The following is a 26057-nucleotide window of genomic DNA, read 5'->3' on the forward strand; positions in this document are numbered from 1 at the left end:
TCACTGCTAATGTGCCACTAAGCCAATCTTGTCTGTCTCTCTCATTTTTTTTGTTTGTTTGTTTGTTTTCTTCTGGAAAAAAGAGGTCAAGGGATGATTGAACTTTTTTTTTTTGACAACTGGTGAAGAAGAGAACAGCTCTGTGGAATGCTAACCTTGTTACAGAATATATAAGTTAAAAGTCATGTTTGATTTGGAAACAACTTCTAAATAGTCCTTTTAAAAATACTTTCACTGACAGCGTTCTCTGTAAAAGAGATTGTTGTCTCATTAGCAAGCAAAACAATATAGCTAGCCTAAGGTAAATGTTTATACACACACGTACTACTGTAACACAGAAAGCTGTTGTCTTCGTCGACTTTAAAACCACAAAAGAGCCAGATTGCTTAGAAATAACTGTGATAGCTCTAAATGATTCAGTGTTTCAAAGGTTTGCCAATTTGTTTTGAGAAAAAATATGTAAATTATATTGGGGAAAAGTACAGAGTTTGCATAAATGACTACTTTTAACAGTGGAAGCAAAATATTAACAGTGTTATTCTGGAGTCTTTAGTGCAAAACATTTCATTTTTCATTACTGTTGTCACCATTCATATTTTCCATTATTTAAGGGGCTTATTGAAAAATTGATGGTATGTTGGTACCAGAGAGACATCCTGTAGGTTGCAGTGTTGATTTATGGCACATGGAACACAGTTCAGTGCTTCAGTTTCCTGCTGGTGAGCGGCACTTTGTCATTGTCCCTAAAGAAAAATCATACCAGTGAAATCCCTTGTGTTTCCCCCAAGTTGAGTGATGCATACTCTTTCTTCAAAAATGATGATGAATTATTCACCTTTTATTGTGCTAGTGTGTGCACATAGTGATCCTAACCTTGTTCATAGTACAGAGCTTTTTACCATGTACAGGGTTTAGTTTAATTATGTAGTTGTGTTGCATTTTTTTAACACACTATATGTGCCAAGCCTGTGTGGGCCAGCCCAGATTTTACCCCAAGTTTCCTAGAGTATGCAGATCTCTCTCATGTAGGTCTTGGTCATAATGTTGTATGGGAAGAATATCTGGTAGTGTTTGCTTGCAGAAAATTGTTTCCTGAGAAATATAGATACAATATTTCAAAACTGAAAAAGATTTTCTTTTTCAAATGAGTTCTTGAAGTTTACAGATATCTGTCTGGTGTGAGAAGGTTTATCTTTAAGCTGATTCTCTGTTTTTGCAATAGGGTGCGAAAGGTCTAAATGCATCAGTCTCTTGGGATAGCACTTAATAGTAAGGATTTCCTGTTGAGAGTAGCTTTCTCTTGGGATGTGCTTAAAGAAAGCAGGACAAGAGGGCAGAAGATTCCACAATACAGAGGCCCACCTGTTAAGAATATTAAAAGCTTGTGTGATCTTTCTTCATAATACTGGAAGAAATTTAAAATGTCAGAATGTGAGATTTGGATAAAGATCTATTTGCTTTATCAGTGTCTCATTCCTTCTGTAACTTCAAGCAGTTCCCTAAGAGAAATACTAAAAATAATCATTGCAAAAAATGACAATGTGGACACTACATTCATTCTTAAATTCAAAGGTAGAACATATAACCATGCAGTTAACCACTGTGAAGGACTGATTAGGGCCTGAGGCCAGTAGGAGAGTGGTTTGGACAAAAAGTTACAGCTGCAGATAAATAGGTGACTCAGCAAACTTCATCATCATGAAAGTTTATTAAAGGAGATGTAATACCAATGGAACTAGATACAATATAAAAATGTCAGTATCCTGAGATCATCAGAGGATTACTTTCATGGAAAATAAGAACTTCACCATTTTAAGATCCTGTCTGCTTAGGCTGTGCATAGATCTCTTCTGAGAGGAAGGGAAAAGGCAGCTGATGTAGATGCAGTTATGATCATGCTATGATATATAAGCAACCTGGACTAGTTCTCGCAGACGGTCCAAATGGTGAGAGACATTCTATAGTAAGAAAAGAAAACTGCATTTCCTCTTGACACCTGTCTACCCAGAGCAGGGGTATGAAAGGTACTATACTGAGAAAAACCTTTTTCCCAATGGCCACTCCTTTCATCTCTGCCAAAATGTGAGTAGTATCTGAGAACAAAAGATTTACTTTTTGGAATTGCACAGAAGCAGAACCATACAGTGGAGGAGGGAGAGGGGAAGAATTGGCAGGAGGGAAGGGGATGTAAGAAATAAAACTTACTTTATGGTTATCCCTGTGAAGGAAAAAATATAAATTTGTATTTTAAAAAAATTGGCTGAAATTATTGTTAAAGGGCTTTGCATTTGTAGAAAGTGTAATGTTTTTGTAATTATACCAAATGGTCCTGCGAGAGCTGGCCACAGTGTTTTACATACAATTAGTAGTTCTAACAACTGATGTGGAAGACTTCCAATGGTATAGTAGTTGGTCAGTGGAATGTAGAACTCGTATGTCAGCAGTTCAAATCCAGGCCATGTTGGCAGTTGTTGAAAATTTTTATTAGATGTTGGTCTGTCCTGTTCTTTGAGAACAGGGGCTTACTCTACAAAACTCACCACCACAGGTGGCAATTGGTACCCTGTTTCCCCGAAAATAAGACATCCTCCGAAAATAAGGCCTACTTACAGTTTTGCCTCTCGTTGTAATATAAGGCATCCCCCCGATAATAAGACCTCCCCGATAATAAGGCATCCACCGATAATAAGGCATTTTTCATTTCTGAAAAATAAGACATCCCCTGAAAATAAGACCTAGCGCATCTTTGGGAGCAAAAATTAATATAAGACACTGTCTTATTTTCGGGGAAACAGGGTACCATTGTTGGCAGTTTTATTAGTGGGGCCAAAAATTGAATCACCATGGAGATTGAACTACCTTCTCACCCAAAGTTATGGTTTCTCAGGTTAAGGACAAGCACTTTGGGAAAACTTTCACTGCTGTAGCCCATCCTGTGCCTCTTCAGTGAATGAAAAGACTTCAGTTTCTAGGGTAACTAGGCATCTTTCACAAATATTAAATTTACATATGAAAAAACTGAATACATGTGCGCCAAGTTAAGTCTGCTTCACTTGCTGAGCTCATGGCAAACACATACCTCCTTACTCAGGCAAAACTAAAACTACCATTGATTTTAATTGCAGCTTTGCTGGAGTCAGTAAGGAGTGCTGGATTGGCACCACTTTAGTTAAAATGATTGACCTCTCCAGTGGTGATTGCCTCATTCCGAGGCCTAGGCAAGTGGATACATCAGTCTCTTCGTGAACTGGTATTATAGAGCTTAAAGTGGAATAGAGGTTTATGGCTAATGTTTTGGGATCTGGACTGATGAAAACACAGCAAAGAGATCAATAAAAAAGAAGAGCTGTCAGACAAATACAGAAATGTGAATGTGTAATTTCCCATCTGACAGAAAAAGGCAATGTACAAAATGTAGTTAAATATAACCTAGTATAAAATGTAAAGCAAAGCTATTAAAAATATTCCACCTCTGGTACAGTCTGATTTTTGTTGTTTTTGTTAAATAACTAATGTGTTTTAAAAAGCATTAAAGTGCTTATCACATGTTCTGGGCAAAAGCAAGCAACTTTTAATGTTTATAAAAAGCAACAACATTATTGCAAAGTTAAGTTTTAATAATTTTGATTTTTTTTACAAATTCTATACCATAAAAATGATTAAAGATCTGTTACTGAATTACTTCAAAAAATCTGTATCAGTAGCAGTCATCTTGTCCCTTGTGATTTTTTTTATGATGAATCTGTTTATAATCAGTTCTTGTAATTGAAATGTTGGAATAATCTTAATTATTGTAGTATGAACTAGAACATTATAAGAGCTTATTAGATTTATGCTTGAAATTAGTATCCCCAAATATTTTTATTTTTATGTAGTTATCTGGAAGAGTTTTACGTGCAACTCAGCCAAATGTGAATAGAGCACTAACTTGAAAGGTTTAAAAAAAACAGTGTGGAATTAAACTTTTTTTTTAAGTAGATTATGGTCTGGTTTTGTTCCCTCCTCCCCAATAAGATTTCCAGGCAGCTGGAATTGCCCTTGCTTGCCTTTTCCCTGGTCTGATGCTTGTGGTTGATTTCATGAACCTGTGGAATTTATGGCCATCTTCACAATTTATAAATTATCAAAGGGCTTGAAGAGCACAAATCCAAGTTGACAGCCTCTCTTGTCTCTCCGTGAATTTCATAATCATTGATGAAATACTTGTGCACTGTGTACGTGTACAGAGAGATGCAGCTGGACACAGTTTCCGTACAGCTGCATTTCTTTAAAATGCTTTTGGTACTGTGAGGTTAAAAGACTCTTCCAAAATTGTCTTGGGTTAGAGGCGGGGGAGGAGAAATAAGTTTCTAATAGTCTTGAGACAGTTTGTAACTTCCCAAATGTGGAACCAAAATTATATACTTAAACTTTCAGTAAGTTAAAAGTTCACCGTGATCCTCTTCATGTGTCAGAGCCTTGAGGCATTCCTTTTTTCCCTTTGTTTGATTCCTCTGATCTCCAGGTCCTTTTGTCACAGCTGAATGCAGACTGGATTTTAGGACTCCTTTTGGAAACAATCAGCATAATCAGTTATAGGGAGTGACATAAATTAATCTTTGTCCCACACTTCCCCAGAAACCCCAACCCTTGCTGTCCATAACTAGAAATAGAACCCAGAACTGCAGCATGGCAGTGTAGAGCATTATCAGTTGGCCATAATTTGTTTAACTAAAAGATTTTTCAGATGTATTTATAATTGCATGATAAATATACATTTAAGGACCTGTAATAAAAGGGAAATATTTCAAAGTATGGAATTTTAGCTGTTTTGAAAAATTACTCCAAAACTCCTCCCGACCACCTCCCTTTTATATAACCTGTAAATGAAATTATATTGATTAACTGATTCTGAAGACGGCATAGGATACAATATTGTATGAATGTTGTGCATTTTTGTGTCTCTCTTGTATGTTGACGGGTGGGCTGGTACGAGCCCCTTTTTGAGCAAGTGCTTGTCCTTGTTGTCCCAAATACACTATATCCATTTGAGTTTCACCAAAATTGGGGTTTTTTGAAGCTTGGCTGCCAAGCCACTGGGTTGGGTGCATCTGTATTTTCCATTTCTGAAGTTTTATGCTGACTGTGTGTAGAACTTCTGTTTGACCCTTCAAACACGTTTCCAGCCCACTGGAGAGACACTTTGATTTTGAAGCAATGCTTATTCAAAAAGAAAATTCTGGTAGCAAACACATGAAGAGCTCTGCATGGGAAAAGGCTTTTAGATCAATGTTAGTCCCCTGAGGATCTCTGACTTTTTGCACTAACAATAGTGCCGATAACTGTGATTTTTATTAAGGAAAGCCTAATGGCTGTTTCTCCACACCCCATTTCCAAGTAACAATTAAATTGATTCTGAGATGCTAGACTGGTAAGTTTGATAAAATGCACTTTGTAGCTTTACAAAACCGTCCCTGTACAAATGAGGTGAAGAAAATGTGGACATTCCGAAGGGTATGTCTTCTATGTATAATTGCAAGCTTTCAGCGGGGTACAGATATTTGTCTAAGGTTAGTGGTTACATAGGCAGTGGGAGAATAGGTTTATGGGCAGTCATTGGGTGATTAAAGAAAGCACCTCAAGATCCACTTGTTTTAGAAGATTATGATGTAGTATTTAAATACCATGATGACAAGCCCATTACAAATGAGAAGAAGGATGCACCACCTCATTGCTGTAGTTTGCAGTGTAATAAAAGCCAATGGTTATTTAACTGTTGATTAGATCCAAAGCTATTATCTGAATCCTTCCTACACCATCAGACGTCTCTTAGGGCATGAACAAGGTTCCATCATCCTTTCCTATCCTGGGCTGCTCTTTGCATATCCTCTGTGTTGTTAAATTCCACAAATGTTCCCTCTCTAAATGCTGCTTGATGCCCATTTAAAATCAGCATTAAAATATTAAATGCATATTTTATGTAAGGGATTTCTGAGTGACAGATCCTCAGGGTGGGGCATAGAAAGGAGAACAGTTAGCTGATAGTTTTGTGTTCTCCTTTAGATTCCCCACCCAAGGACCTATTCCTCAGAAACCAATCAACCAGGGGATAGTGCAAAGAAAGTGACTGTTTTCCCATAAAAAGCAATAGAGGGTCCTGTGGCACCTTTGAGACTAACAGAAGTACTGGGAGCATAAGCTTTCGTGGGTAAGAACCTCACTTCTTCAGATGCCATCCCATCTGAAGAAGTGAGGTTCTTACCCACGAAAGCTTATGCTCCCAGTACTTCTGTTAGTCTCAAAGGTGCCACCGGACCCTCTATTGCTTTTTACAGATTCAGACTAACACGGCTACCCCTCTGATACTTGTTTTCCCATAGTGTTCTGCAGCAGTATGATTGCTGCAGTTTAACCTGTCAACTTCCCTTTGCTTAAGATTTTGGCAATTACACTCATGTAGCCGTAGCAAATCTTTGGCTTTGTTGCATAGAATAGGAATCCCCTCGCCTGCCCCTGAGATGGAAAAAATGAAAAAAGGAATCTGGAAAGGGAACATATCTGTTAAGTAGGATATGAGGACCACAGCTCAAGGCGGCGGAGAGAAATGGTAAAAGATGCTGAGGAAACCTCTTCTCCCATACTTCACAAGATATTGGAAAGCTTCAGCGACTGTCTTAAAAAACAAGAAACAGCAGAGTTGGGAGACAAGCCTAGCTACTAGAAAAACAACTCTTGGGGAAGAACTTGCAACTGTTTTAAAATTACAAGTGGAAAAAAAATCAAATAAACATCCATCAGCTTCTGGGAAGATGGCAGATTCTACTTGCCTAACAAGATTTTCTGCTTTCTTGGAGGAAAGCCTTATTTCATTTATAGAACCATTAGAGAGTCCATATTTAAAGGGTTTAATAAAACATATATAGACTGCCTTGCCCTGCAAAAACTATTATTCCCCTGGGTAGAGAAAGTGACTGACTGTGGGCATTAATAGCCTCCTCCTGTGGTTTCTGGCATTATACCCCACTCTTATTTGTGTTTTTTCCAAACCAAAGTGCTATTGTTTTTCATTATAACCCTGCACTTGAGTTCATAGTTCCTATGAAGCATGGATGTGTGTTATATTTTATTTATTTTTATTTATAGGTATCTCAATAGCACTTGTTGTTGTATCATGTTTATAAAAGCATTTGAATACCATTTCTGTATATGAGAAAGATCCTGTATATGGCAAACACCATTAAAATAGAATAAGTAAATTTTATACGAAATTGTTTTATCCTTGCCAAATATTAATTATATTCATAATCTGCCTTTTTACATACAGAAGGTAGCCTTGCTGGTGTCATGGCAGCTGTCAGTTAAAAGACAAACCTGAAGTCATCAAGGGGGCCAGTAGGGGCTTTGAGTGTATTCCTCAAAGGGGAGAAGTAGAGCTCACATTACTGTGTAATCCATAAAAGTGGAACATTGGCTTTGCAGATGTTTTCTGATGGATCTGGATAAAGATGTTCTAGTACATTCTTTGCCGGTAGTGAGTGGAAGTTATTTCTTTTTAAAATGAGAAGAATACAATAGGATTGAATGGGTGAATTTCAGATTTTTAAAAAATCTGTGGAGATTTATACAGTGTCTACAGTTTAAATATATAAAATCTTTGAAAGTGGGGTCCTATTTATTGTTGATAGTGTGAAATTTAGAAGTGAGATTGATTACCCTTCTGCATATTAATTCTCCTTATTATCATGTAGTTTTTGTATTAACAAGAAGTTGAACCATTCTGTTTGTAAACTTTCTGATTCAGAGTTTCTAGTAGTTAATTTGTGAACTGGAACCAGTGTTTTATGTATTATAAAAGCAAAACCTACCTGCTTATTACAGGATAATGGATAAAATGTACCCATTTTGTTCTCTAGACATGTATACTGTCATGCTGTCTGAAATGGCTCATGACTGAGCGTGCCAACCTCAGGGCAGACTCTCTAAAAGCAGAGCAGATACCCCAAACTTGTATGTTCTGTAATTAGAGTTCACCACCCAGTAACAAATGTGAGCGCCCAAAGTATTAAAATAGTCTTATAATGGAGTCACAGACAGTCCCCTTAGACACTCCAGTCTATCTTGCCACCCTGGCAGGCTGAACTATGTGATAAATGGTCATTTACACCATAAATCACAAAATATTCAGGTTGCTTCCGGTTCCAAGAGGCCAATCACTTACCCCAGGTCAGGTTGTATCTTACATCTCATACCAAAGACAAAGCCTGTAGCCAATCCTGTAATAAACTATCTAAAGGTTATTAGCTGGGAAAAAGAAATTAGAGTTATTACCGGTTAAGGCAAGCAGGCGTATATACACAAATGGGTTTGTCTGTGATCCAAAAGGTGACATAGTTGTAGTAATCTGTCAGTGCAAAGTGTCTTTTGAGGTTAACCCATGCCAAGTAGCATGGGGACCTCTTTGTTTATGTTTAGGAATCTTTGACCCTCAGAATCCAGATAGCATAAAAGAGATTCAGTTTCTCCTTATCAGAGATTTTTATGCCCTCCACTTTGGAGCCCAAACCTGATGGGATGAGTTCATGTGTAGGTCTCTCCTTCCTGCGGGGAGTTAGGGATTGGTCCAGGTTCTAGAGGGAGCAGTTTGCACAGTCTGAAGCAAAGGACTGAGACAGCCTACAGTGAGTGGAGTTGAAGGGGGCAGCGGACTGACAAAAAGTTTAACTATGAAAAGCATAATCCTTATTACAGAGTTGAACTGTGAATTTAAAACTCTGAATATATGAAATCAGGTGGCTGTACTGCAGAATTGTTAAGAAAAATACTAGTGATCATTCAGCAGTAAGAGAAATAGTTATTTCTGTCCATTGAACCAGATCTACTTAATCCCCATTCATGTCAAATGTGTGTTGCTATTCTGGTGTCTTGAGAGGTGTGTTATGTATCATCAGACAAAATGATCAGATGAAGGAATGGATCTCTGGGTGTCTTGCTCCCTAGGCTGATAAAATTCAGACTGGGGATTGGTGAGAGAAGGGGAAGTGATGATAACCAATGGCAAAATTGCCCACTAGCCAATCAATCTATAAGAGCTGTGTTCACTCCATACTTTTTTTGGTTTTAGATTTAATACACATTTTCTTTAAGTTTAGAGAGCATGTAAAGCAAGCAAACTATTTGCTTACAAAGGGGCTAACCTGTGCTAATTTGGGATAACAAATGCAGAGACTGCAATTTGTTAGGTACAGCAGGCTTCCTCAGCCAATATGGCCTTATTGCTCCTAAAAGCAGAGGCTGTTGTTAAATGGTATGTCCATACTTTTTATTTCTAACTTTTTGTCAAGTCTATTTGAGATAATTTAAAAGTATTAAAAACTAGAGCTTTTAGGATCCAGAAGATGTCAGCATCTGACTCAGATAATGAAAATGAACATGCATTCACTGTGTCCGCACTTCTTTGGATTGTTATCAAGCAGAACCCATCATCAGCATGTCCCCTGGAAGGGTGGTTGAAGCATGAAGGGACATATGAATCTTTAGCGCATCTGGCATGTAAATATCTTGTGAAGCTGGCTACAATGGTGCTGTGCGAACACCTGTTCTCACTTTCAGGTGACATTGTAAACAAGAAGAGGGCAGCATTATCTCCTGCAAATGTAGAAACAAACTTGTTTGTCTTTGTGATTGGCTGAACAAGAAGTAGGACTGAGTGGACTTGCAGGCTCCAAAATTTTACATTGTTTTATTTTTGAATGGAGGGTTTTTTGTACATAATTCTAAAGAGATTGCACTGCAGTACTTGTATTAGGTGAATTGAAAAATACTGTTTCTTTTGTTTTTTTACAGTGGAAATACTTGTAATCAAAAATAAATATAAAGTGAGCACTGTATACTTTGTATTCGGTGTTGTAATTGAAATCAATATATTTGAAATTGTAGAAAACATCCAAAAATATTTAAATAATGGTATTCTATTATTGTTTAACAGTGCAATTAATCATGATTAATTTTTTAATTGCTTGATAGCCCTAGTAGAAATATATGAAAAAATGTGGTTTTGAGCCTTTTTGTGCATTTCATATGCCTTCGCTAAATAAAATTTACTTATACTGAATTGCATCCACTCTGTTTATTACTTTAAGAATCCATCAGTACAACACCTGTCACAGGTGAGAATTGCAGGGCGTAAGTATATAGAGCTGCAGCAGTGGAAAGCATAAATGTTTGAATTTAGAAATGCAGTTGCTTACATTGAATTGCACAAATTTCCACAGTGTCAAGTTACAACTAATATTGACAAATACTGAGTAATATGCATTTTATAAAGTTGTGTTTGGTATTTTTATTGTGCACTTTATTGGGGACATGTTTAGTATGTTTTAGAGCCTTTTGAAAAAATAGGTGACTGAATATTCACTATGGCACTCTTTGATTTTTTTTATTTTTTTTTTTGTATGTTTGTTTAGTTGTTGGATAAATTAAAAGATCGCTGGATGCATACTGGCTTATGGAGAAACTTGGAGCTTGTTAAGACAGTAATTGCAGAGCCTAAAGGAGGAGACAAAGCTGACTTTGATGCACTGCTCCAAATATACTATGATGCAATAAAATATAAAGGAGGAAAAGGTAATCGGATGGGTGAGGATGTCTGAATGAATTTTTAACTCACATTAAGTAGTTAATGTAGACTTTTCAGGTAGAAAGTGTGGTTGATATTTTAAAATATTTTGAAGTCAGACTAAGATGGTGTTGTACAATTTATTTTACTATATGATATGATATTTTTGGATTTGAGAGGAGTTGTGCCTGATGGTTTGTACGTAATGTATTCATATATTACACACACCAAGCCTTTGTTAAAATAATATTAAGGATGCAAAGTCAAGCACTATGAAGTTAGGAAATGCCAGTATTAACCTTTATTCAGCCCCCTTGTGCATCTATAATATGATACAATCTTTAAATACATTATCACATACTCCTGTTCACAGGAGCCCTGTGCTTTTAGTGATTGTGCACATATACGTTCTACCGTAGATGTGCATGCACCCAATTCACTCAAGTCAGAGACTTTTGCCAGCCTTCACCTCCGGTATCTACAGGCCTGGCTTTGCTCAGTATACCATCCAAGCAGATGTTCTCTGGACATGCTCATTTGCGTACCAGCAAGAGTGATTCAGTCCATGAGTTGATGGATAGATCCCCAGAATGTCTGCAAAGGTGTTCCTTTCTTACCACCACAGTTAACAAGGACTCTTGTAACAGATGTGTCCTCCAGGGGCTAGGATGCCAATTTGGGGCAACTTCAGGCTCAAGCACTTTGCACATCACAGGAGACTTCTCTCTACATAAACGTATTGGGGCTGTGAAAGTTTTATTACCACCATCAGTAATCAGGTGATTCAAGTTCTTATCGACAACACCACTTCTATGTTTTTTCTCAACAAGAAGGAAGGTCCAGGGTTGATTCAGCTTTTCCAAAAGGTGATCCATTTGTGAAACTTCTGCATAAAGAACACTTTCTTACCAACAGAAATGGGTCCAATGAAAGATATTACCTCAGCAAGATTCTCCTAATTTAACTGCAACAGTGGTCTCTCAGATAACTGGACCCTGAATTATTCTTATTGTAGACTTTCTGTCCAGTATAGACTAACAGACTTATTGGAGCATGAGCTTTCATGGGTGAAAGTCTATAAGGTGCCACAGGACTCTTTGCTGCTTTTACAGATCCAGACTAACAAGGCTAGTTAACTAACAACGCTCTGATACCTGTCCAGTATAGACTCCAGATGTGTACAGTGAATGTAATATTTACCCTGTTAATTTCTGAGCAAAGCCACCATTTTGCAAAGCATAGAAACATATTTACAGTGCACTGTTTTACAAACTTAACCTTATACATTTTATTAAAAAATACCCTAAATATCAGTTCAGTCAATACAGCATAATAGTAAGTAAGAGAACAAGAGAATACCATTATTGAAATGATAAATTGAAAACACTATTGCTATAGGTAGGTACAGTCTTTTCCCTATGATGCACTTCTATATTATATAGTGCCTTTTGCAAGCATAATATGAAAATTGCTAATTCAGCACATCAATATCATTTGTCTAAATTATATTAGCTACCATAATGCTTCTGTAAAAAATCATGTACTTTTATTTCAGCTCACTTTTTTAAACTGATACTCACTGCATTATGCTGTATTAACTTTAGTCTTGTCAAAGAATACTGTAAAACTGCGTTTTGGTAACTGATGATTTATTCCCAAAATGATTGCTAATTTTTCTTTGCTCTGTCCAAGATGGAGCACTTCTCATAGCAGTATGCAGAGGTAAAGTTAGCGAAGGCTTGGATTTCTCTGATGACAATGCCCGTGCTGTTATAACTATTGGTATTCCATTTCCAAATGTGAAAGACCTTCAGGTAAGACATCAACACTTAACCAAAAGATTTGTAACTTAAATTTATGTCATGTCTAAAATACTTCTTCATGTAAGGATTACTGTATTACCAAATTTGGTCAGGACTCTCACCTGACCTCATTTTGAATTCTTCAGCATGCTTTCTACATGGTGAAATTGGGAAGCTATGTGGCTTCTATTTTTAGATTTTAACACTTGTTAATACTACATACTACAATAAATTTATTTTAAGCCATTGTTTGAATACAGCTAGTCATAGTGTTTTTACATTCAAAGTGCCCATTGGCTCCATTTTTACCAGCTATGGCACAGATAAAGACTACTCCTTGATTTATCTGATACAGTAGGATATGTGATAGCTAAGATCCATTATAAATGATGGGGAAAAGATTATTTTTAATCTACTTGAGGTTGTTTCCTAAGAAAATAAATAACAGATACAAATTAAAGTAAGAATGTTAAGATGGGTAAAATAGGTTGAGAGGTAAATATATAGATATAACCTAGAGGTGAAAGATTTACCTACATTCTTTCATTGTTATCTTAAAGTTCTTTCATTGTTGGTTGCTGCATGTCCCCTCTTCAGTCCCCATTGCCTCCTTCAACATCATTATGTGTGTAACATTCTTCATTTAGCTTTTCCAAAGCTAATGTTGATGCTTAGCTTGCTTCTTTAAAGTGTGAAATTATTACATGAAATGAGCTCTTCCTGGAAATTGAGAACATTGCTTTTTTTTGATGATTTGAGGCATAGATCTTAAAGTGGCTTCTGAATGTAGTGGTAGGCCTAAATTAACTACATTTCCGGGTCAGTTTGTATCTTTGAGTTGACCAAAGTGTCAGCCCCTTACATTGCTTAGAAGTTATTCACGTGAGTATACTCACCGATTTTGGAGGGACTGCTTGTGAGTAAAGGGTTCACGTTTAGGTCCATTATGTTTTGTAAAGGGATTAAAAATAATAAAGTATGAAAGAAAGATGTAATGAGTAATCTGAGAGAGACTGACTTGCAATGTATGTACCCAAATGAAAAGTGTACCCATTAGACATGTAACTAATAGACTTTTTTTTTTTGGTCCTTTGCTATCCTGATTGTTATTTCAGTCCTTCCTGGAGTGGGGGGTAGTCAGTGGGAAGATTAAGTATTCACGAAGAATTGGAATCTGACGTACTGGGAAAACTCTGGCATAACACAGACAGGAGTTGTGGAAGCTTTGCCACATAATTGTCAGTGCGTCTTAGTCCTCATTTGCAATGCTTGTGTTATAGTTTTGGTCCTCTGTTAATCAAATTCAGTGAGAGATTTAGTTCTGAGGGCTTGTCTATACTTCCGGTTAAATCTGCACTGCTGCGATTGATGCAGTGGTATCGATTTAGTGAGTCTGGTGAAGACAAGCTAAGTCGATGGTAGAGTGCTCTGCCAATCGAGGTTTGTACTCCACCTCCCCGAGAAGCAGAAGGTAAGTTGGCGGGAGAGCGTCTCCCTTCGACATAGCGCGGTGTAGACACCACTGTAAATCAGTCTAAGTTACATCGACTTCAGTTACGTAACTGAAGTAGCGTAGCTTAAAAGTTGATTTACAGTTTAAGTATAGACCAGCCCTGAGTGCTTGCTAAGTCGTTTCCCTCAACTAGCTGGTGGCATATTTCCTGACACTCAGCCACTCCCCTGAAAGAAGCAGAAATGAGGAAACTCAATTAATGGACTAATTGAGAACCTGAATAAACACATGTCTTACAGCATGTGGTAGAAGTTGACATGCTTGAGACCTATTTCCAGTGGGAGCGAATTCCAAAAACAAGGGCATGCTACGGAGAGTGACATATCTTTGACATGAAATTCTATGAATTATTTCATACCTGTTCTATAGTGTTATTCTATCTTTGTACAGCATCTAGCAGAATGGGAACCTGGTCCATGACTAAGGCTCCTAGGTGTTATAGAAGCACAAAAAATTATAGTAATTGATTAGTTAGACTTCAGAATACATCAGCTTACATTTAGTCTTCATACTTTTAATTCCCTTTCCCTTCAACTATACCTCTTGTCAGCTTGCTTTATCCATGAATAACATAAAACTCTGACACATCCTCCAGTAAAAAATATCACGGGTTGCCTCATGACCAAGATAAATCAGATAACTGCCTTACTAAATGATACTAATAGATTCGTATAATCTAACTGAGGAATAAAGAAAATACAGATCAGAGTTCCCATAACTAAAAATTTCCCAAAGCATCTGAAGCCATTTCTTTCACTGTTCAGTTAAGCAAGGGCTGCCAATCTTAATACTGAAAATCGAAGCACAATATTTCAGTGAACAGAATATGACTGTTGTTTCTTTTTTCATATGGCCCTTTTGTAACTGAAGAAATCAGTGTGTTTTCCTTTACAGGCAATATGATATTTTGCTGTTGACATTTGTTAGTTATAATTTAGGAGTATTTACCACTTTTCAACTCTCAGCATTGGAAGTATTTTTCTTTTACTGCCATAATTGCTTTATGGGTGCCTGATTTACACCCAAAGATATATTGCTACACAGAGTAGAATTTGCTCTTGGTTTACCAGTAGCAAACAGACCAATGGAAGAAGTGTTCAGTGTGATGAAAAGTGTTTGAAGTGAAGAGAGAAGTCAAGAGTGTAGGCAACAGCAAAGCTGGTCTTGTGCTCAAAGTGAATGTCAATGACACACATTCACTGTTTCATGATAAACTCATTTAGCACAGTAACTTACTAGAAAATATCCACCAGTTCCAAGAAATATGCATGTTTTGCCCGTAATAATAATAAATATACCTATCTCATAGAACTGGAAGGGACCTTGAAAGATCATCAAGTCCAGCCCCCTGCCTTCACTAGCAGGACCAAGTACTGATTTTGCCCCAGATCCCTAAGTGGCACCCTCAAGGATTGAATTCACAACCCTGAGTTTAGCAGGCCAATGCACAAACCACTGAGCTATCCTTCCCCCCCCCCCCCCCCCGTTGAGTTAGAAGGTGGCAGGAGCAACATCTGGCCACATTTAAAAGTGTACTTTTGTCTTCAGTATGACTGTTTCACAACCCTAAAAAAATATTGCCACCAAAGTGTCCCAGTTTTTATTTTTTAAATATGGCACCATAATAAAATAACACTGTTTGTTTGGAAGTGGATGCAGGTCCTCTAAAATGAGGCAATTGTTTAAATACAAAATCAGTTTCATCCTCCAAGTACATTTTTCAATGAGCATCCTCTTCCATAACATCAAAACTAAGAGATACAGCAATACAGTGGAAAAGATTAGCATTTATGTGTCTGGTTAATCTCTGGTCACATATGAATACTAATTAATGGGCTAAGAAGAAACTCTTTGTAAAAAAAAAACAAAACAAAACACCACCACCACTATGGTCCCTACAATATATAAAGCAAGAGGGTCATCCTTATCAGTAAAATCCAAAATAAATAGGGATTTTCTATCTTTTGGGATCTGAGTATACAAAGGTATTTACATTAAAATATATCCATGTTTGCATTAAATGTTTTATACACAACTGACTTGAATTCTAATTAGAGGTAACTATCTCTACTAAGTGTAGAATTCCAGAGTTTCCACCCTTATGCTAAAGGGAGGCTGGCATACCATGAGATCAGTCAGGAATATAGAGGTTGCAGTACCAAATAAACTTAAGAACCCATATTATTCAAATTTATTCGTAACACTATTTATTAGTGTTCTCTGTGTGCCAACTAAACAGTCATCCAACTGTTGGTTCCTTTTCTTTCCCAGTGATAACAGCCACCACCATTACTACTACATAACTTTGAAAGGTGCTTTATAAAATAAACTCATACTGCTGTACAGAGCTAACAACCAAAATGAAATATCCCATAATAAACAAATAGTAGATCCAACCAAACAGTGGTATAAGTAAGCCAAATCAAACAAACAAGTAATAAGTTTGGACTTGACAGCCCAAACTGACTTAGCTTCTTTAGTTTTTGGGATGCATTCTGCATTTTAAGTGCATAATCAAAGATTTCTTTGTTGTCCAAAATGCATGTGTAGGTACTGCCTGGGTTTAAAAAAAAAAAAAAAAAAGTGCATCCTATAAGGACTAGTAAGATTATATTAGTTTAAGGTGCCTGCTAGCGCAATGTTCTTTCAGTGTTACTAGCTTAATCTTTTTTTAATCACTTATTACTCATCCATAACATTTTCCTCCTGGCTAAAAGCTTGGCACACAGTGTTTTAAACTCAAAATGTACATATACTAAAAAGTCTTGTTCCTCATTGTAAAGTTAGAGCGGTAATTAGAAATGTTTTATTTTAGAGACCTTTATATATTAAAATGAAGTTTTGCAACACTCATTCTGTAATGTGGTTGGAATCCTCCCAGATTGTTCCTGCAGTAGGTGATCTCCAAAAGTGGGTGATTTTTATATTCTAGATGGTATTGTATGCAACACTAAACTCAGAAGTGAGTCAAGGATAAATTATGATTACCTGTGTGTGTGTGTGTTTAATACATCAGCCAGATTTGAACTAAAATCTAGAGCCAGACAATACAAATCATTACTGTTCACTAAATACCAAACATCAATATTATGTTGAGATATTTTATAGTTTTAAAAGTTAGATTTAAGAAAACTAAATTTTTAAGCAAGGATCAAAACACTAGCTGCCAATTGCAAGTAGGCTGAACCTCTGAGTATATATATTTAGATATGCCACTGCACAAAGCACCACAGTGATCAATTCTAGATGAGAGAAGGGCATGCACCAGTCTCTTAGCATCAGATCTGAAGAGCTGGCTGGTGCATGGCAATGCTCCTAAGATAATACTGGGAAAGCTAGTTATTATTGTAGACATGTTGAGCAAAAGGCAACTTAGGTTCAAAGTGACATCTAGTTAGCACTACTTCTATGTAAATTCAGTTGAGGAATGCTTTACTTTGTCCCTAGCTTTAAGTTTGTCAGATATTTCAGAAAGTTCTGGATCAGCCTCACGTATGTTACTCCTTTTGCCAGTGGAGCTCAGATTGCCACCTTTATGGTGGCAGTTCTTCTCCCTGAAGAAGATTTGTTTGTGGCCTTCTGGGAGTGCATGCATGGCTGCAAAATAATTCTGAAATGCACTATAGTGCAGGAAAGAAATGAGGCACTCTAGTTGTTATAATGAAATTGGCTGATGTAATGAATTGCCAAAATCACAATTCTCACTTGGAACAGCAATTCCTATTTTGGAAAGATTAAACACTTAATATTACTGATTGAGATGAAATAAATTTAACATAAAACAGATACTTAGATTCATATATTCCCTTTTCCAGACCTGTTGAATTGTAAGTGCATGGGCAGTTGGGCCAAATTAAGCCTTAACCCATTGCCATAAATGATTGCGCTTTGCTGGCTATGTTACTGCATTTTACATTCGCAGTTAGCATCCAAAAATCTCAAATCCTATTGCCAAGGGGTTAAATAATACTTGGTCTGCAGAGAAATTGCCGTCCTGCTTATGATGCAGATTCAATTAATGGTTGTACTCATTTAATCAGGCTTAAGTCCTTTTTCTTTCCTTTATGGGCTGGGGCAGTGGGTGTCCTACTGTGGGGTTTTCAGGCATTTGAGACCACGCATTCAACTGCTCCTACCATGAAACACTGAAAACGGTGTGACAAAGACAATCAGGAAAAATATAGAGTTTGTACTGACCCCAGAGATAAGAATCCTGGATTCTCTCCTCTTCTTAGTGTTTGCCATAAGTAATACATTGCGATGGCTTTCCTTTGAGCCAGTTTACCTAAATCTTTGTGATCAGTTTGCATCAGAATTGGATTAAGGCACTGTTTTCTTTGGATACTGCTAATTTAAGAATTAGAATTTGTTTTAGGTAGGTGAATGCATTACTACTTGAGTCAGAAGCTAATTTACTTTCTCGAATAGCTGATTTATATGATGCACTGAGTCTCATGCAGATCAGTCTCTGATATTTAGTCAAGTTGTTTGTGGGATATAGGAGGGGTGTGGGAATTATTCTAGCCTCTGAAAGAGATTGATAATACATTCCACTCTCACATGGTTATTCTTACGTGTCATTTAAATATTTTGAGTGTCATTTAAAAACTCGGAGCTAAAATGAGAGCATGTTTTAAAGCAGTTGGGAGCTAGAATACGATGCTTTTTATTAGAAATTGATATAGCAGATATGTTTGTATGTATATAGAAAATCTTTGATTGCTCAGATAGACAGCCTACATATTGTAATGTTGAGCCAGACTTTGCCACCTTCCTCCGTATTGAGTAGTACTTTATTATGCAATAACCCTACTCAGAGTTGTTTTGGCTACCAATACGTTTCTGGTTGAAATTAAAGGTACTGGTTTTACCCTTTAATGCCCTAACGTGTTTGGGTCTTGGTTACCTGAGAGATCACCTTTTCCCCCCTTTCCCTCCCATGTCATTTGACTTTGGGGAAGCCCTCAAGCTGGAACTCCCTCATAGTAAATGAGAGGATGCTTCTGGCAGGTTATTCTCCTTGACAGGTCCTCTACGGTGGAATTCATTTCTCTCCTTAGTCCAGCAGAGCCCAGGTTTTTTTTTTTTTTTTTTTTTTTTTTGACATTCAAGGGATGCTTCCTTGCTTGCAGGTATCAAAGTAAGCTCGAAGTTCACAAGTGGAGTTTAGGATTGTGGTCCTATGATATAGTTGGGTAGCTTTTCTGTATATTTTATGGCAGTCAATTAATTGGAAAACTGAAGAGCTATAAAGTATTGGAAATTATAAAACTTTCTAAGTGTGTTTCAAATTTTAGGAGGTGGTTTGAATAGGCAGCAGATAATTCATAATAAATATAAGAAAATAATAAAGATATAGGTCACAAAAGTATATTGCTATTTAACTAACAGAGTCTTTAGACAATTAGAAATATGCTGAAGACAGAAGATACTGGAATTAATTCGGACTTCCTTTTTAAAAAAGGAAACGTAAGTGTTGAACATTTGTTAGGCAAATCCCTAAAGCATATCACCCAATGATTTTCTCTGTCACTAAAAAATGTCACTGGTGCTTTATGGAAATACTCTGAAACCTATGGAAATACAGTTGCAAGTCAGGTTATTAGATGGTTAATAAAAGGCCTCTTCAGGCTCAATCCTACAAACCCTTACACTTGCACATAGGTCCTACTTTTCTGAGTGATCCCATTAGTTTCACTAATACTATGTGCAAGCGTAAGGGTTTGTAGGATTGAGGCGTTAGAGACCAATGTTTTAAAAAGGCAGTTTGATGTTGGCTCATCTCCACTGCTAATATAACTTGTCTCTGATCAACCTGCTTTCTAAACATGTTTTATGATTTGTAATTTGATGCTAATGCTAGTGAACTGTGTTGTTAAAGAATATAAATAATGTGACTGAGAAGGCTGTGTCATCCCAAATTCATGTTGTTTGATGCTAAAATAATTTTCATTAAACTTTTGTTGTATGTTTGGAATTGTAATGTTATGGATCCAATCCTACAGTCTCTACTCAGGTAAAAGTCCCATTGTACACCACTACCCCGATATAACGCTGTCCTCGGGAGCCAAAAAATCTTACCATGTTATAGGTGAAACTGCGTTATATCGAACTTGCTTTGATCCGCCGGAGTGCGCAGGCCCACTCCCCTTCCCCCCGGAGCACTGCTTTACCGAGTTGTATCCAAATTCATGTTATATCGGGTCGCGTTATATCGGGGTAGAGGTGTATGTGGTATAATGCTAAATGTAATTTTCTCCATATCATTGGAGAAAATATAAGGTGCTACTTCAGTTAAGCGTGAGAGGAAAAAGGTTTTCAAATAATATGTTCAGTCCACTTAAATAATGGTAGAGATTTTAAATTGTAGCTCATATTATGTACTTAATCTGTTTGTTTGAAAACAAGATCCCTTTTAGGATATTATTTATTTATTTTAACTTTTTTTTTTCCATTTGGCCCAATCCAGAGTTCTAGGCACATATTGTTTTAAATGCATTAGTTTAACAGTCTAAACCTACCTTCTTCATATTATGGAAATGAAGATCACTAAGATTTGGAAGTATACTGGACCTCAATAAAAGAAAAATAAGATGTTTAGAAAAAGGACACTATAGGACCAATTCTGTATTATTTAAAATGTCTTCATATTGTTTAAGAATCCGGTTGCTACAGCAAAAATAAAAAGAGAAACATTCAAATACTAGGTAAAGCTCTGGTACTTTCAGTGGTAGAGTTTGGCTCAAAAGAAGCAGGAAAATATGTTTCAGAGCCAAAAATGACTTCTTTGGCTGTGACTAGGATTTCCTCTGCCTACCTCAGGGACCTGAAAATAGAGGTAGGAAAATTTGATTTTGGAGCCAAGTGTGACTTGTTTAGTTCAGTCATAATTTACTGTTCTTTCTTAGGGGACCTGAAAATAAAGAGACTTGCTATGAAATGTTGGTAATGGGCAACTCTGATAGAGCAAGCATTAACCTAATTTTCTCAGAGAAGATTTCTCGATTTCCACTTCCCAGATGCCTTTTTGAGCGTACTACAGTAGAGCATACTTTATAATTGTGGTACAGTTAAGTGAGACCTTTACTCAGCCAAAATATGTAGGGAAAACATTCAAACCCTTTTATATGAATAGATGTAAAAAGAAAATAAACTGGATAAGACTACACTTTCTGTGCATTGATATTATTCAACAACTGGAAGAGGGTTTGCCTTATAATGAGAATCTTTTACATATTTCCTTTAGTCAGCTGCTATGATTTGAATATAAGCTGTGAAGGCAGATACCCTTCTTATTGTTTCCAGAAGTGTAATCTGTGAGCCATGATGGAACACATTTGAATTTCATTTTTCATTGCTACGTACTCAGTGTTTTAATGGTGTAAAAAAAATCAGTTGTGCTATTGGGGTTTCTTCACTTCTATGATGAAGAATCAACAAATCAAAACCGGTGCCTGAAATTTCCAGTTAACAAACAGCAACTTTTCTTAATATTTAAACTTATTTCCATCCGTGTCTCAACCTTTTTTAGCTTGTATTTTTTCCTTGTTGTTCCTTGTACAGGGAAAGAGAAATTTACACTAGTTAAATGGTGACTGAAATACATTTTTATTCTGAATGAAAATGAAGCTTCTGTTCTACATGACACTATTGGTTCATTTTTCTTGCACTAGTGTAGACTATTTACCACTTCATGGAAGCAGTTATGGTCCTCATTTACCTATGACTTGCACACTTGAATCGATTAAAAAAATCAGTTAATAAAAACCAGATACTGTGAGCCATGCAAATACTAATTAAATAGCGAAATCCTAGAATTAGGAAATTTTCATTTTTAATCCCATCATGTTTTGGGAAAAGTAAATAGTCATTTTAAAATACAGGAGAATTGATACATAGTTACAAGTTTTTTGGAAATTTTGTTGCAAGGATTTTTGACATTATTTGAATACTATACAACGAAGTTTAAAGCGTCTCTTTAAAATAAACTGGATGTTTTATTATTGCTCTAGAGTTTTGGTAGTTCTAAGCAGTTTTGAATGTTTCTGAACAATTTTGCTTTAAAAGGGAAACTATCAACTTGGAAATTATGTTACTGACTTAAAATAGTATATCTGCTGTAATTGCAAGAAACACCTTATGTTCAGTATAACTGAAAAAACCCTGCAAAAAATCACTGTTTTGCTTACACTAAGTGATATCAAATGCAAAAGTGTGGTCAGTTTAATTGTTTCTTCTGTACAGTCAGTTTCTCCCTTGCTGAAGGGGGGAAACAGTAATGGGATCATAAAAAACCCTTATCAAAATTTTAAAGGAAAAACAAACATGAGATACTGTTCAAAGGGTGTTCTTACAGAAGCTGGTTTTAAAAAAGAATATTAAGTGACCTGATCTAGAGGAAGGGCAAGTGAATAAGGATATGCGTCCTATCCATCTAGATACTTATATGCCCCTCTCATTTCCATCACCATACAAGTATATTTAGTAATAAATTGAATAAAATACCTTCTTAAAATAGTAAAGATTGTGATGAATAGATTTGACTGTTTGTAGAGGATTGCAATGCACAACATTATATTAGCAGGCCCCCAAATTTACAACAACAGTGATTGGGGGACATAGTTTGACATTTCAAGAGGCATGTGTTCAAATTGTGAGTATTAAAAGTTTACTAATTATGTGTGTGTTAAGTTTTCAAGGTGATTGGCATTATGTGATTGTCTTGCAACCAGGTACCATAAATTACAATAACAAGCTGAAATAAAGTATAGTAACAATGGCAGTGGTGTATAGTAACAATGACTGTGGTATGCAAAAAATCACATCTTGCCAAGGTGGTTGGGAGGATATTGCCCTTGTTCTCAATTTTTTTCTCTTTGGAGGAAAATAAGTTAAGGTTTAGCCCACTTAAAATACCAGATGTAGACAACATTTTTGCTTTGGCGTGTGAGCCACCTTTTGTGGAGAATGTGGCCAAAAAGGGGTGTTAAAACTAAATTCAGAGTGCTTTTTGTTTTTGTCTCTAAAATTTTAAAAGCCATTCAACAAGTGTAAGCTGTGCTTGCTGTCAATTTTGCATATTAGCCTGAAGCAGAAAGAAATTTTAGAGAGAGACAATACACCATATGCCTTAAAGAATTTTTGTTTGTAAATACTGAAAAATAACTCCTCTCCCACCATTATTCCTAGTACTAATTATGCTGCAAAAAGTTTTTATGTAAATAAAAAATTATGGATAATAGAGGCTGGGTTTTTGGTAACTATCTGCAACATTTTGTAAAATACAGAATTTCTTTGGTTTAGAAAGATAACATTTTAAGTTCAGATTATCAGACAAGGCTAGTGGATGGCATTTCTCTTCTGTTGGTGCAACAGTAATGTCAATATGTTGGCGCAGATTAAGAGAGTCATCCCTAAATATATCCCTTAGTTTAGCCTTTGGACAAATAATAGAGCAAATCAAAACTTTTCTTTTACCTTTAATAGTTTACTTTTCTGATCCATGAAAAATTCCAAAGTGATTTTCTTGTGTTTATCTTGTCCTTAGCAAGTAGTGTTGACCTTTAAGTTTTTACTTTACTGTCAAAGAATGTTGAAGGCTTTAAAAGTGAAGCTATCACCTTGGGGATTTGTAAGGATGACTGACACTTACCACTTCACCTTAGACGCAGTGGCACTGAGCGTATGCAGCAGCGTTGTACCTCAAGGGAAGCTGTTTGATTTTTTTCACTTCTGCTTCACTGGAAATGGATTGAATTTTCTCTTCAGAGGAGAGTTTTGGTTGCATTAGATTTTAATCAAGTCACTAGTTCACAGTCCCTCAAAGCCTACAAGACTGAGATGAGTAGATGGGCCTGGGGTGAATGTGCTAGATGATTTGTCAAACCGCAAAACTTCAAGATCTCTGAGATGCCACATGCTGTAGTTGACAATACTAAAAGTGTTCAGTGACTCTAACATTATATAAGCCTTTCCTACAGTCTTTGTCACTGGGATTAAGAGTGAGAATACTTGGGAATGAATGAAGTGCTTCAAGTGAAAAGGCACTTTGTGGATCAAATAAGAGAAATATGTCTCTTCACATGTAGTTGTTAATACTGTTCTGGCACAGAAAGATACATAGAGAAATGATAAGATGCAGGATGATAATAGTTGTCTACAGGTACTACCTCATATTTATAGTTTTGAATTATGGGGTTAGTCTATCAAATTGCCTCAGTGATTTTTTTCTTTACAGCCTCTCTTCCCTGTTGTGACTTTATCTCATTCTATTTCCATTCTGCCAATTTCCTTGATTTTTGACTAGCTTTGATTCTATCTCCATTACAGGAGACATTGGCCCCCAAGTACTGCTCCATTCAAATCCCATGAACTCCAGAGCCCAGTCATTTTTGAGTTGTACTTTATGGAAGAAGCAGTCTGCAAAATGCAAGAGATTTGAATGATATGGTGCTGTGTTCTGGAGCTGCAGATATAACCACAGAGATGAGAACCGTCCCTTTCTTCTCGATTACTTGTTACAGAAAAAAAAACTAAAATGTGTATGTTGGAGAGTTTGAGATTTATATGGTGGGGACTGGGAGGTCCCTGACGTTCTAAGTGGCAGTCAAAAAAAGGGAGTTGATTACTTCAAATATTTTGGAGTTTAGATAGCTTTGCACTATTGGTGCTCTTTTATTTCACATTCATGCCCATACATTAAGGCAGATAATTTTTGTGGGCCTTTTAAACCTTTAAAAATAAATTAGATTTAAAAACTATTGTGAAATATTTATACTCTTGTAGTAAGATTAGTTTATAGCCTCAGTAAGCTTCAGCCACTGGTAGGCGATATGATTGCACACAGTTGAGCCTGTCTGATTTATCCAGCCCAAAGCAGTGTTACAGAATACTATGGGTGTCGACAGAGAGAGACACAGCACAGCATTCTATAGATAACCAACCAATACAAAGACTTGATCCTACCGAAAGATAATATTGACCCTTAGCATATCTTTGAACGCTATACACACAGAATACACACAGAAAAATGTGGCAACTGTGTGTGAAAGTGAAGTAGAATGATCTGTGTTAAGTAATCTGGATTTTATCTTTAGCACTCTGCAAGGTGTTCATTGGTATGATTACAAAATAAGCTATTCTACAGCATACACAGAAACTGGTTTGACAGGTTACAGGTGATAGGCATTTGCATATTTCAAGCCTTTGTTTGCCCATGAAATGACTGCACCAGTTTGCAAGTAGTGTCCTATGGTTAATATCTCAGTCTTTATGGGTTAATAAATTGAGACTGTGTTTAGATATAGCTTTTAGCGAGCCTACTGAGGAGTGAAACGTGTTCTGTGACGTGCCCTGGTCTTTACATGTTCACTACTTAGTCTTAATTCTCACAGATGTTGTTACTTCTTTTGAAGGAAAAAAATGTTAAATGCTACACTGTTTAATGCTACTTCTACTTAAAACATTTTCAAACAAAAAAGAAAATAGGGGATATGATTGTCTTTCACTTTCCTACATTCGCCAACTTTTATGGTTACTTGGCATTCATCAAGAGGGTGACTAGATGGCAAGTATGTTCTGAACGAGTATGAAGACAGACCCTAACTGGACACACAAGATTTTAAGAAGATAGATTTAAGACCATATTTTTTTAAATATTTTTTTTTGCTTTTTAAATCTGCGGTGGATGGATGTAGGGGAGGGAGTATGTATGTGTGTACCCATATAAATGCACAAATATATTGGTAGAGTGTCAATATTTGTTTAGCCTTATCCAATCTGGAATCATCCTATCTCTAGTCTCTTTAGCAGTGACTCTCAGAGCTCCACCAAGTGGTAGTATAAAGAAGGCGGCAGGTTTCTGGTCAGGGTTTTCATCAGTGCTGCCTTTGGTGTTTACATTTGTGTCATTACAATGCTGAGCTGTTGCCTTGTCTTCAGTGTTCCTTCTGTTGTGTATCAGTTTGTAATTTAAAAGGGAAGATAGAAGTGCTGTTATATCTGAGTGAGCCTGACTTTTTCACTTTTGGCAGAGACCCAGTTTTTTTTTTTTTTTTTTTTTTTCCGTTTTAGCAAAATATAGCACTGCATTTGGTTAAATAAAATACTGCCTCTAAAAATCTTGAAAATATGCCAGATAAAATAAAAC

The 26057-nt window shown here is 36.5% G+C and overlaps 1 protein-coding gene across 1 annotated transcript in view; it reads left to right on the forward strand.

Moving 5' to 3' along the window:
* BRIP1 (BRCA1 interacting protein C-terminal helicase 1) overlaps nt 1-26057 on the forward strand; it is a 118594-nt gene that overhangs the window by 79226 nt on the left and 13311 nt on the right. The window contains exons 15-16 of the mRNA XM_034752655.1: nt 10443-10602; nt 12287-12408. Coding sequence (XP_034608546.1) covers nt 10443-10602; nt 12287-12408 — 282 coding nt within the window. The remainder of the gene's footprint in view (nt 1-10442; nt 10603-12286; nt 12409-26057) is intronic.

Source organism: Trachemys scripta, chromosome 18, assembly GCF_013100865.1.
Source record: "Trachemys scripta elegans isolate TJP31775 chromosome 18, CAS_Tse_1.0, whole genome shotgun sequence".
Lineage (NCBI taxonomy): Eukaryota > Metazoa > Chordata > Testudines > Emydidae > Trachemys > Trachemys scripta.